Below are 13,717 nucleotides of genomic sequence, written 5' to 3' on the forward strand. Positions count from 1 at the left end.
AAACGCATCACATTTGGTTCTTGCCTTATTTCAGAGGGGGAGGTTGTTCCATGTAGTCTGAATGTTTGTGATGTGTTAAGGGGGTTGCATTTTGGGGTATCACAATGACCTTTAATGCTTTGTCAGATTGGGCTCTTCAGTTGTCTTGCATAGCTTCGTGCATTTTTGGCATCGAAACGGAATGAATTGACTTGTGATTATCTTTCCTTCCCTGTCCCCCCGCCCTTGTTACCCACGGTGGCTTGAAGGAACAGCAGCAGAAGAGGCTAAATAAGTAGAACTTTGCGGGTGAGGAGCTGAGAGTGCAGAGGGCACATGCCAAGTGTGGAAAAAGGGTTTATTTATGGTAGTGGCGGAGAGACGAGGGGGAAGGAGGGAAGAATTCAGCTAGGTTTGTGGAACGGGTGGATAGAGGCTGACGAGGGCTGCAAATGCATGGAGTGGGCTTTGGTGGGAACAAGCAGAAAACCCATCATGTGGGGCATTCTTTCCTAGGGCTGTGCAAAGTATTGGTTGGAGCTGGGGAAATGTGGCTTGTAACAGCAGCATGTTAGGGAGAAGACAACACAATAGCACATCTGGAGGGCACTACTGGCTGCCCCTATTTTACACTGGCTGGCAGTGGCTCTGCAGGGATTGAAACTGGGATGTTTTGCATGCAGAGCATGTGCTCCATCCCTGAGCTGCGGCCCCATCCCACCAACATTGCAGGTAATGTTGTCTAGCTGTCTTCCCCAGGCTTTCCAGCATTGTGGAATTGTTGGAAGGCACCCCGAGGGTCATCTAGTCCAATCCTCTGCAATGCAGTAATATCTTTCCCAGCGTGACCCACCACCCTGAGATTAAGAGCCTTATGCTCTACCCACTGAGCTATCCCTTTGCCCCGGGTGTCAATTGTGTGTGAGATAAGGAACTAATGTACCCCTAGCCCTCTTTTCCCGCTTTCCATCGCAGTCTGCTGGCTTGTGTGGGCCACTTAGGTGCTCTGTTCTGTTGTGGTGCTGCACCTTAAGGAAAGGTGTTCCCTACCCCATTGGTCCTGTGGGCTCTTTCCCTTGCCAGCATTGCTTTCTAACATATAACCAGTGAGGGTGTGTGGATACCCTTTCTGAGCTGCACAGCCCCCTAAGCACCTGGCCGTCTGTTAAGGAGTTTGCCGTGCGTGTTTTTCATAGTAGCCATGAAGCAAGCTTTGCTTTGTTAAAATGTGGCAGTTGTCGTGTGTGGGAGACCCAAGAAGGACAATTGCAGCCCCACTGCCATAGTCGTGAGTCTCTGCTTGCATTAATTTGAGTATTATAAGAAATGGGCTGACAAACAAGTCACTAGTCCTTAATGATTTGTGTTAGACTAGCCTTTGCCAAGCAAGTGCCCTCCAGATATTTTGGACATCGGGTTGGCTACCTTTTTATTTCTCTGCGTGTTGTTTCCAGAATGGGCATCAACAAGACTATGTGTTATAATTCTACAATACCAAAAGTTTATGTGTAGTTGGGAGGCGGGAGAAGTTGCAGTTGCTCTTTTCTACCTCCAGAAGTCCTCAACGTTTATTTTTATTTTTTGAGATTGAAGGCACGATTGATCAAAGTTAGTGTAGATGCACAGTTCCAAACCTTCACACCTTCTATTTCCTTCATGAAACAACCAAAATACCAGTGGAACTCGACCCCCTTATAAGTAGGAAGCTTATTTTGGACTGGGGTGTGTGGTTGTTTTTTTTTTTTATAAAACACCCTCTGAATGGCTGACAACCCTCTGAAGGAATAAGCTAGGAATGAGGGGTCAGATTCCATATTGGAAGGGATGAGGGGCAGGCAAAGAGAGCAAGGGCAGACAGTAACGCACCCCCCCCCTTGCCGAAAGTGCCATTTAATGCGCTAGTTAAAAAAAGAAAAAAGAAAAGCGAGGCAGAGAGTCCTTCTGCTCACATTGGCTACTGAAGTGTCACAGCTGCCTGCTGTCCCCCGGGTCACTCGGGAGCCATTGGGCAGCTCGGAGGTAGCTGTGTGTGCGGTTGCTGAGTCTGTGAGGAATACAGATTGCTGGGAAGAGGACTCGGGTGGAGGTGGGGGGGCGAAGAGGGAGGTGTCTGAGGCAGCCAGGCTGGCGTGTGGGTGGGGGCGATGTCCTCCTGAAATGCCTGATGTGAACTGTAATGGAACAGGATCCAAGCCTGGAGGGACCTGCTTAGTGTAACCCTAGCTGCCATCTCCTTGTGAGCAAGAATGGGAACTGCTACCTATATCCCTGGGCTCCCTGGAGCGCAAGGTATGTGGGTCTGCAGGGTCAGTGGTGTGCAGCTCAACACATGGCTGGCATCTCTGCCTGACTGATCAAAGGTAAATTCCAGAGGCCTCTCTTCTCCCTCCCTACCCCCCTTCCAGCCAATGTGTAAATCCTCACTGGAGGCCTCTGCTCTCCCTCTCCCCAACTCGGAGGCTTTCCAGGTGCAATTTGAGGAGTCATTCTCTCTCTGCTCTTAACCCCCTGCTCCCCCAGGCGCCCAGCTCTGCCCTTAGCTCTGCACTGCAGCCATCTGTACTCCTTAGTGCTCATAATGCTAGCCGTTAAATGGAGATGGACACAATCCAGAAAGCTTCCTCTCGCACTCTCTGCTGGTCCATTCTGTATTTTTATTTTTTTTACCTCTTCGCTCTCTACTCTCTGTGTCCCCGTCCCCCCCCGGATTTCTCCTGTTCTTTGCTCTCTGATGCTTCAAACACCAAGGTACCCTAAAGGCAGCAGAAACACCTAGCAAGTACATGCTAAATATTTGAACAGGCCTGGGTGGGTTGGAATCTTTCCTGTTCATTTCTCCCTCCTTCTCTCTTCTTCCCACCCTCCCCAATTGTTTTCCTTCCATCCTTCTCTCTTTCTGAAAGAGGGGGTAGTGGTGCAGGAAGAAGCTTGTGTAAAACAGACAGATGGGGCAGCCAGCTAGCAAATACTCTCCACAAATATGTGGTTTCCCTCTCTTCCTGCCCCTTCCTCCAAAGGCCCCAAGGGAAGTGCAGGTGTACTTCAAATCTCACCTCTACTCATGATTCCATATCCCTGTGAAGCCAGCAAGAGGATGTTTTGTTATGATTGGAGAAGAGTACCCTCCTCCTTTGGTTCTAGTATAGGAAATGTAGTGGCATCTTCATAAACATGACCAAGAACCTTGTTTTATAATTTCAGCTGACTGAAACCGTGTCCTGGCGTGTTCTGTAGCCCAGGGTCCACGTCATTGTGTGCATGACCCTCTTCCTTTTTCTATCATTTCCATTGTCCCACTTCCTCCATGCATGTTAATGCCTTGGTTGATTGGGAAATGATTTGGAGGTGGTGTTAAGTGATCCTCTGCAGTGAATCCCACCTTCAGCACAATATTAAGGGTACAAGAAGAGCCCTGCTGGATCAGGCCAAAGGCCTCTCTATCTAGTTCAATATCCTCTTCCCACCGTGGCTAACCAGATGTCTATGAGAAACTCCCAATCATAGCTTGAGAGCAACAGCAACTGGTGTTCCGCCTGTGGAAGCAGAATGTAGCCATCATGGCTAGTAGCCATTAATAGCCTTATCCTATGTGCAAAGGGAAATCCCACCAGTTTTTCATTCATGCTGGTTTCTGCCACATAACAGCAGGTCCTGGAATCCCCTTGTGCATTGCTGACCTTCCTCCAAAGCCTAGTGGGTGCACGGAGCAGTTCGACAGTTGTGGATTTGCCTTTAATGGGACTTGGCTGATGATAATTGCTCCAATGATGACTGAAGTATATGGGAAGGTGCTGTGCTTCTAAGATGCCTTGGCAAGGGGTATTAAGTAGTGAGAAGCCCAACTCTCAGCTCCAATCCTGCAAAGGCCGCATCCTTTGATACATGTGTTTCATACAGTTCACTGAAATTTACTCTCTGGAACTTTCTTCTGGATGGAGGGCTGATGAACATGCTCCCCTCAACAAATACCCATGGTGTATACGTGGATGAGTGTGCCCCCAAACTTAATGGTCCTTCAGTTACCCCCATGTGAGTATCCACATTCCCTTACATGCCCAGTAGTTGACTAAAACTTGCTTGCAAAAGCCAGCCTTCATGCTGCACCCCTACCCTAGCACAAATACCTTCTGCTTCTGAGCTGTAACCCCGCAACCCTCCCTCACTTCCCCTTGTCCAAAGCCCTTTGTTTGGGGTGGGGGGTGCTGGGGGGGCTCTCTTCCTGCTCCGCTCCCCTCTCCTCAGCATTCCATGAGAGTGAAACACAAGCGCTGGCAGGGACCATGTCTCTCTCTCTTTCTCTGGCCCATTCTCCAATTCCTGAACAAAGCCTGCCCCAGCTCTCCTGGGAGCTGAGCCTGAAACAGGAGAGGCCGCTGCTGCCTGGAATGGTGATTGCTCCTTTTCGGCCTACCTCAGGTTTCCATTGTGGGAGCTGGAGCTCAGGTGGGGGGGTGGGCTGGGGTTGAGGAGGGCAGAGGCAAGGATTGCAGGATTCTTGTGGTCGCCCCTAGGCAGTGCCCTTCACCACACCCCTCAAATCTCTGGCGAGGGTTCTACCGGTTGACTCGGTTTGTTGAAATGCTGCAAAGTCTCTGGCTGTGGTTGCACATCCAAGGCGTCTCCTAAAGGCCTGGAGGCTGCTTTGCCCTTGCCGCAACAGCGTTATTGCAAAACTACAGGAACCTTTTGATTTTCCACCCCGTCGCATTTTTAGCAGGACTCCTTCTAGGTCATGCCAGTTGGCATGGAAGCCTTCACCTCAGGCGCAGGAAGATCTTGCACCAGCTTCTTCTTTGTTAGGTAAATGTGGCAATGCAATTCTGCATGAATCCAGAGCAACCTGAGTTTCTTGTGCCCTCTTTGTCAACCAAACGAGGCACGTGGGAGATTTTGGGAGCTGTTTCTCCTTCGTTTTGGGAGTTCCCTGTTGACTAAATGTTGGGCACCCTAGCATCAAGATGATAGTGCTCGGGGCTGTCTGTTAATCTGTGATTGTGCCGTGGGAGCCTAGCATTTGGCATTCTGAGCGTATAAAGTCCTGGCTTTACTTTTTATTTAAACTCCATCAGGTTTCTAGTCCTCACTAGCTTGAAAATTTGTAGACAATGCCTGATGCTGGAGCTGAGTGGTAGCAGAGAGAACTAAGCAGAAAGAAGGTGGAAATTGGAGGTCTTTCCCCTTCTTCTGCATGGGCTACCAAATGCCAAATAAGTTATCCAAAATAAGCAAATATGTGCAGGCATCTTCAAATTTGTACAAAATGATCAGGAACCCCCCCCCCCCATGGTGCAGAATTGGTGTTACCTAGGAGCAAACTTTGATCAAAATTTTGTTTAATGTGCACATAACTCTGGTATTGAAGTTGCTTTTAGTTCAGGGATTTTCCAAACCAAATTCCAGGTGTGATTGCCAGCAAAGGGTGCTGGGTAAAAACTGACTGCTCCAGTGATGTAGAAAGCAAGATAAGAGCAGTAGTAAAAGGCACATGATGATGAAAATACAGGAACAGTGGCTGGAATAGGGGAGTTGATCTCAACAGCCCCCTGAAACTATGCAGAGGCTCTGTAGGTGGTTTTCACCCCCCCCCTCCTGCTTGCCAGCCGGGTAGAAAGTTGATCCTGTACAGTATAGTAAATCTTCTGCCTGGTTGGTGCAGCGCAGCTGCTGAAGAATGTGTTTGTGTCTGCGTGGATTCTATCCATTCAGGTCTTAGGCCCCACCTACACTATAAGTTTACAGCAGTATCATACCACTTCAAGCAGCCATGGCTCCCCTCCCCCCAAACAATCCTGGGAACTGTAGTTTGCTAAAAGTTGTTGGGAGACCCTCTACTCCCCTCCCAGAGCTACAATTCAGATCCATTTCCATCTGGGATTAGGCATGGCCACAGAACTGAGTCATATTTGGTCTCCCTGATGGATGACCTTTGCAGAGAGTAGGATGTGTGACCTTGCTCCTGTTTCTTGATCTCTTGTCGGCATTTGATACCATTGACTATGGTATCCTCCTGGACCAGCTCTGGGAAATGGGAGTTGGTGACACTGTAGGTTCCTGTCCTACCTTCAGGACTGAGTCAAGAAAGTAGCACTGGGAGAGTGGCAGCTATGTTTTTTAAGACCTACATGAAGCCGTTGGGAGCCATCTTTAGAGGTTTTGGAGCGAGGTGCCATCAGTATTCTGATGGTGCTCAGCTCTGTTTCTCCATTACATCTGAATCAGGAGAGGCCGTGCAGTCCCTGGGCCATTGCCTGGACGCAGTAGGGAAATGGATGAGGAAAAACAAGCTGAGCTTGAATCCTGGCAAGATGGAAGCATTGCAGGTGAGTAGCTCCAGTGTCCAAGAAATGGGTAAGTAACCTGCCCTGGAAGTGGTTGCAATCTTCCTGAAGGAGCAACTTCATAGTTTGAGGGTGCTTCTGAATCCAGCTCTGCCACTGGAAGCTCAGGTAGCCTCAGTGTCTAGAAATGCCTTTTACCGGCTTGTGGTTGGTTTGACAGCTAAATCTTTTCCTGGACCAGGAAAGCATTGCCATGGTAGTTCATGTGTTGGTTGCTTCAAAACTAGACTACTGCAATGCACTCTATGTGGGGCTTCCTTCACACTTGATCTGAAAGCTGCAGTTAGTGCCGAATGCTGCAACATGATTGCTGACAGAAGCAAGACCCCGTCAGCAAATAACACTTGTGCTCAGAGATTTGCACTGATTGCCGATTTGCTACTGGGCCAAGTTCAAAGGTGTTACTATTGGTATCTAAAGCCCTTAACAACTTGGGACCAATTTACCTACGAGATCTCCATACCCCACATTTTGCCCACTCAACCGCTTGGATTGGTGGAATTGGCACTACTACAGGTGCCACATAATACCTATTACTCATTTGTAAGAACTTGATTGTTTAGTGTGGCAGTACCTGCACTTTGGAACTCCCGGCCTGTTGAGATCAAGCAGGCGTCTTCACTGTACTCTTTTTGACACCTGCAGAAAACATTCTTGTTTAGACAAGCCTGCCCAGATACTTAGAAAGGTAATTTTAATCTGTTTTAGTATTTTAACTTTGGTGTGTTTTAAACTACAATTGTGAATTTCTTGAATTTATTGTTTTATCTTTTTGCAAACTGCTTTGAGGGTTGTTGTTGTTTGTTTTACAATCAAGTGGTGTATAACTTTTGTTAAATAAATAAATAATACACTTCTCGGAGTGGTTTAACAATCAATCCCTCTGTAGCTCTGTGAAGGGAAGTAGGGGTCACCTAGCAACTCTGAGCAAACTACAGTTCCCAGAATTCTTTGGGTGAGCCATGACTGTTTAAACTGGTATGATGCTGCTGTGAATATATAGTGCAGATGGGGCCTCCGTTTTGTTTGTTTTCCCAAGTCCAGTTCCTCTCCCCTGCCTTCTTCCCTCTGGACCCCAAATGAAAGCCAACCCTTGTGGAACACAGTCCCCGGCAGCGAAGGTTGTTTTAATGGATGCATTACTTTAAATGAGCCCTCTGCCATCTGTTCCACCCCCTAATTACCAGTGCAAAAAATAACAAAACCATAGCTAGCGCAGGAGAAGCTAAAGATATAAGTGATTTAAATGCACCAATCTAGAGCTCTGTAAGCATCTGGGATGGGAAGTGTGTTTTCCTCCTTCCTTTGCTCTGCAACAGGAGGCTGGGTTGGACCATGTTGTGAGTAGGAGGGGGCCACTCTGCTCCCTCCTCCTCCAACTGAAGAAGACTAGCTTTGCCTCAAGGCTAGATTGGATTTTAAGCTTTCAAAGTGCAAAGAAATGTTTTGCCTCTTCCTTTGTGGGTGCTGGTGCATTGTGGGAATGTGAGGGTGTGGGCTAACCATCCGTTCTGTTTTTTCCATTTCTGGGAGGCCCATTGTTCTGATTGCCTTTAAGCACTTTGGTGGCTTTAAAAGCAGCTGATCCCGTGTGTAATTGATCCCTGTGGATAACTTCTCCCTCACTCTCTTTCTCTGTCTTTCTCTCTCTCTCTCCCCTCCCTGTGCGGAAAAAGAAAATTCGGGGGAGTTGCTCCTACAGCACCCTTGATGCAGCCTGCAAAGTATTAAATTGATGGCCCTGCAGAGGGGAGCTCACAGTTTAAAGAAAGCAGAGCGGCAGATGATTAAGTGAGCGAAAGAGGCCTGAGTTGGAGGGGATGGGCAAAACAAAGTGTGTTACTGCATCTCTTACCTGTTGCTCTTCAGTATTTACGTGACATTGGATGCAACCGTTTTAACCTACATTTTCATTGTCCCTGCAATTATTTCCTATTTCAGGTATAGGCAAAAGGTACAGCAAAGCAATTCTTTCTTACTTTCAACAAGAGGGCATCCTTAAAGCAGATAGTATTGTAGAGTTGGAAGGGACCCCAAAGGTCATCTGTTCCAACCCCCTGCAACACAGGAATCTCAGCTATAACAAATGGCCATTAACTATGCCTTAATAGATATGGGTATGCACTAATGCTTTGTACATTTGAAACACATGGGATGAATATGTATGTATTTGATCAGGGCTGGAGAACCTTTTTCAGCTTGAGGGCCGCATTTGCTTCTGGGCAATCCACTGAGGGCCACATGCAAATGATGGGGAGGGCTGGAGGCAAATGTGGGCGGAGCAACAAATGTGAATATTACCTTTCTAGACCAGGTTGGTTTACACATACTCTCATACACCCTTCTCTATCCAGACAAACAAGACATTTTTAGAGTTCAGGGACACAGTCCAGCAGGAAAAAACCAAAACATAGCTAAATCAGTAGAGCACAAGATTCTTAATCTCAGGTTCATGGGTTCAAGCCCAAAAGATTTATGCATTGCAGCGGGTTGGGCTAGATGACCCTTGTGGTCTCTTCCAGTTCTATGATTCTATGAAACCAAACCTTGGGGTGTGAGGCAGGATCAGTGAGGAGTGTGAAATGAGAGTTCTGAGGGCCAGACAAACCCTCCAAGTGTCCCTATTTTCCAGGGGCGCCCCTGATTTAGAGAAACCATCCTGGTTTCTTATTTGATCCCGGAATGTCTTAGGATGTCCCTATTTTCATTGCAGAAATGTTGGAAGGTATGGAGTTATCTGACCCGCAAGCCATCTGAAGGCAATCCTTTATAGGGAAGTTTCCTTTTAATGTTTAATGTTGTCTTATGTTTTTATATATGTTGAAAGCTGCCCAGAGTGGCTGGGGCAACCCAGTAAGATGTGTGAGGTATAAATAGTAAAATTATCATTATGGAGTGGGGGCGTCCCTATTTTCATCAGAGAAATGTTGGCGGGTATGGCCAGACAGAGGTGATTGGAGGGCCACATTCAGTCTCTGAGCTGTCACCTAAGCAAAACTGATGCAAATCAGCCTTGCGTGGTAGGTGAACTCTGAGGCTTCTAGATGTCTGGCTTGGGTCCAGGAGCATGTCACACCTGCGCAGGACTTAACATGCAGGTGCTAGCATGTGTCTGCAGTTACTGGTGTAGTACTGATGCTGCCCCATTGATAAAGCTAGTATGCTGCGTGATCTGTAAGGGAAAGGCCATATCTCAGTAGTGGAACATACACTTTGCAAGCAACAGGTCTTAGTTTCAGTGCCTGACATTTCCAGGAAGGACTGGGAGAGATCCCGTTCTGAAACACTGATAACACCAAGGTTGCAGGTTTGATCCCCATAAGGGACAGCTGCATATTCCTGCATTTCAGGGTGTTGGAATAGATGATCCTCAGGGTACCTTCCGACTATCCAGTTCTGTGAAACCCTGGAGAGTCTCCACCAGGCAGGGTAGATAATACTGTGCTAGATGGAGCAATGGTTCATCACTTGGTATAGAGCAGCTTCCTATGACCTGTGTTTGTTTCTCACAGGGGAGTGTGTATGGCAACTGAATTCTATATTACTTGTTGTTGGACTTCAAATCCCATAGTTATGCTGGCTGGGCTGATGGGAGCTGAAGTCCAGTGCATCTGGAGAGCCACAGGTTCCCCACCCTTGCTTTTAGGCTAAAGCAGAGATGATCAAAGTGGTGCCCTCCTGAATTGTTGCCAACTACAGCTCCCATCAGGGACGCGGGTGGCGCTGGGGGTTAAACCACAGAGCCTAGGACTTGCCGATCAGAAGGTCGGCGGTTGGAATCTCTGCGATGGGGTGAGCTCCCATTGCTCGGTCCCTGCTCCTGCCAACCTAGCAGTTCGAAAGCACATCAAAGTGCAAGTAGATAAATAGGTACCGCTCTGGGGGGAAGGTAAACGGCGTTTCCGTGCGCTGCTCTGGTTCGCCAGAAGCGGCTTAGTCATGCTGGCCACATGACCTGGAAGCTGTACGCCAGCTCCCTTGGCCAATAAAGCAAGATGTGCGCCGCAACCCCAGAGTCGGTCACTACTGGACCTAATGGTCAGGGGTCCCTTTACCTTTACTTTACAGCTCCCATCAGTCCTGACCATCGTCTCTGCTGGTTTGGACCAGCAGGCATTGGGAGGTTTTATTATGTCCATTGGTTTTATGGTCTTTAATGTTAAGTCTGTATTTTAATGAAATATTGAGTACAGCCCCGAATGCCTTTATGAATGAATTATAAACATTAATAACAATAGTAATAACATCATTGGCAGGGCACCACATTGGCTACCCCAGGATTAGTGGCTTGTCAGAGATGATCGATGTGGCATGTAGAGAGCAGTGTGGCCAGATCGGAAGTGGCCTTGCCACATTGAGTTCAAAAGTACATATTTCATGTCACTTCTGGGGGTAGAGAACAGAGGTTTGTACATTGCCAGGAGAAGCTGGCTGGCTGGTGCTGATTGGTTGGCCTTCTGTGATGTCGCCAAGAAACCTATCCTGCCTCCAGTAGTTTCAGGCCATGAATTTTTGTGCTGTGCTTGAACGATAACCTCTTTTTGCATAAAGCTTAGTGGGAGGGGTATGACCTGACTGCTGAGCCAGTATTCGATTCCTCAATAAGTACACCTGTCACTTCAGGTTCTAATGCTGGAGGGAAAGTCAGAATTATACCATGGCTGAGGGATGCTTTGTGGATACACTTCCTCGCTTGTTCATTTTCTTTGTGCTGTCCTCAGTAGCCTCTTTGCTCACTCTCCAAAATCTGTGTTTGTTCTGTGGCCTCATTCAGACTATTGGAAACAAGCTGGGAATGCTCACACTCCTTCCTCTCTCAGTTTAATGCAATTTATTGATTGGCAGGGCATCTGAATGGGCAAACCTGAGGGGAAAGTGGTAACCACCAGAGCAGCATTGGAAGCAGATGTCAAAGTGAGGTTTCCAGCTTTGGTTTGGAGGGCAAGTGCTAACCATAGTTTACCGATTATGATGCCTTAGCAAACTATGGTTTGTGCTACACAGGAAACTGAGTAATAATAATAATAATAATAATAATAATAAGCCACGTTCTAGGTAGAAGGAGCACATGAAAATGCATCTTGCTTCCTGGTTGAACTAAGTCAGGGGTCTGCAACCTTTAAGGCAAAAAGAGCCACTTGGACCCGTTTCCGAAGAAAAAAACACCTGGGAGCCGCAAAACCATTGCAACATTTAAAGCATGCACGCCGTTGCCCTCTGATCTGACAGCGGGAGGGAAGGTGACGTCGGGACGGTGCGTGACTAACGCATGCACTGCCCCCATGTGACGTCACAGCCAGTACAGCGCCCACCACAGTGGGGAGTGTCGGGGCGCACAATGCGCCTCCTCCCCTTGCTAGTATCCGTCCCGGAGCCGCAGCAAAGGTGTAAAAGAGCCACATGCGGCTCCGGAGCCGCGGGTTGCAGACCCCTGAACTAAGTCATTATTTGGAGACTATGCTGACCTGATTGACCATAATGCTAGAAAGCAGCATTGCTGTTTAGACGGTCCAGACAGCAGGCATAGGCAAACTCGGCCCTTCAGATGTTTTGGGACTACAACTCGCATCATCCCTGACCACTGGTCCTGTTAGCTAGGGATGATGGGAGTTGTAGTCCCAAAACATCTGGAGGGCCGAGTTTGCCTGTGCCTGGTCCAGAGACACTCCTCTCAGTGGTAGGGTGCAGCTTCCTTACTATTCAGGTCTGCGGCCTTGGAATTCTTTTCCAGATCAGTTTCTGTGCCTGCAATTCCAGATTGTGGAGATGACCAGCTTTTCACCAGCTCCTCCTGGTGGGAAGGCTGCCCCACAATGCACACTTCCTCCCTGGTCTTAAAAGGCAAATGGTCCTTTCGTGCTGGCTTTTGATTTGGGATTTCTGCAGCAGGAGGAAGATTTAACTTGCTTCACGGTGGGATCCATGGCAACTTGATCTTATAAGGGGGCCTGCTGTGTACTCTGTTCCATGGTAAGCTGGAATCTTTTGTAGTTTGGCTTGACTTGTGAGCAGAATGCAAGGTGGTTGGCTGCTTCATATCATCACGACTGAGAAGTCTCCCATCTCGTGCTACTTTTAGAAAAAGGTTAATGATGTATTGGCCATGAGATCAAAATATTTGCTGGAATTGCGAAAGTGGCATGTGGTCTCTTGAGTGACCAACATGGCCATGTATATTAACCTTTCTACTTCCAATAAAGTATATATGTGAGTGTGTAGCTGTGTCTGAATGGCAATATCTCAGTTTTAAATAATCTAAGATATGAAAAAGCCTTTTGGCTGCACGCACAGTCCCTTTGCAGAAATTGTCAAACCTCAAAGTCTATAGTTTCCTATTTAATCTAAACCAGGAAATTATGCTTAACGGCTTTGGAACAAGCCAGGATATTAAGCCATGGTTTGACATTGGCTTAAAAAACTGGCTTGTTCTGAAGCAGTTAACCATAGTTTTCCGGTTTGGATTAGATGGGAAGTACTTCGTGGGAGACTTCCTGGTTTGTTTGCTCACTCTGGTGAAGGGAAGAACAAAGGGGCTATAATATGGCTCCTTCATATCTTAGCTTATTAAGCCCAGGTGTAGCTGTCCAAATGTGGCCAATGTGTCTCAGTATCAATTGTGCCACGTTTGCTATGAATCTGCTGCGGTCGGCTGGGCTCCTGTTTCATGTTTGGGTCTCTTGACCATTGGATGCACCAGAAGCTCTGCATATTTTCCTCTGTTCTTCCAAGTCCACATGAGCAGCTTGTGCTTCTGCAGCTGCTGGTTCCTTCAAAAGCGGTTATATGGCACAATGCTGCACTCTTTATGCAAGCCTTTCTCTCTTCCAGTACTACCCAGTCCTCCTGTAGGTTGTAGGATTCTTACTTGCTCTGCTTAACTGATCAAGTTTCAGGGAGGACACAGGCTTTGTTTCCCATCCGTGCATTTCCCTGCGCCCCCACGTCCTGCTGAAAGCCTGTAACTTTTTACCACTCAAGTACTATTTTTGCATCAGTGACATGTCACAGAATACACCTGCGGAACACAACAACCAAACACCAGACGGGAGGCAGCCCTTATCGCACAACCAGTGGGGTGTAAAGCTGTAAGATGCTCCATCCTCTGTAAGAAGCCTTTCATGCAGTGCTGTGTAAAGAGGAAGCATGGCCAAGGAAGAGAGAACAGTGTTACACGGAGGAATCAAAACAGGAACCAGAGGAGACTGCTTCCTACCTCTCTTGGCCCGTGGCAGCAAATGGTCCCAGGTCTTAAATCAAGAGCAGCTGGATTGATGGAGGATCCAGGGGGTTGCCCAGTCTGTGCAGCATTCAGCAAGGAGCAAACTGTGACAGGCATAGAACTGCCCTGCTTCTCTCCCCACAAAAATAAATAAATGTGTGTGTATGTCTTTGTTCCCTTG

General features: G+C 47.6%; 1 protein-coding gene across 1 annotated transcript in view; it reads left to right on the forward strand.

The window, feature by feature from the left end:
- Window positions 1–13,717, forward strand: part of AHDC1 (AT-hook DNA binding motif containing 1) — a 193,887-nt gene that overhangs the window by 15,111 nt on the left and 165,059 nt on the right. Inside the window, 1 exon segment of the mRNA XM_083512071.1 lies at window positions 6,199–6,299. Coding sequence (XP_083368197.1) covers window positions 6,199–6,299 — 101 coding nt within the window.

This window comes from Podarcis liolepis (assembly GCF_965112155.1).
Source record: "Podarcis liolepis genome assembly, chromosome: 7".
NCBI lineage: Eukaryota > Metazoa > Chordata > Lepidosauria > Squamata > Lacertidae > Podarcis > Podarcis liolepis.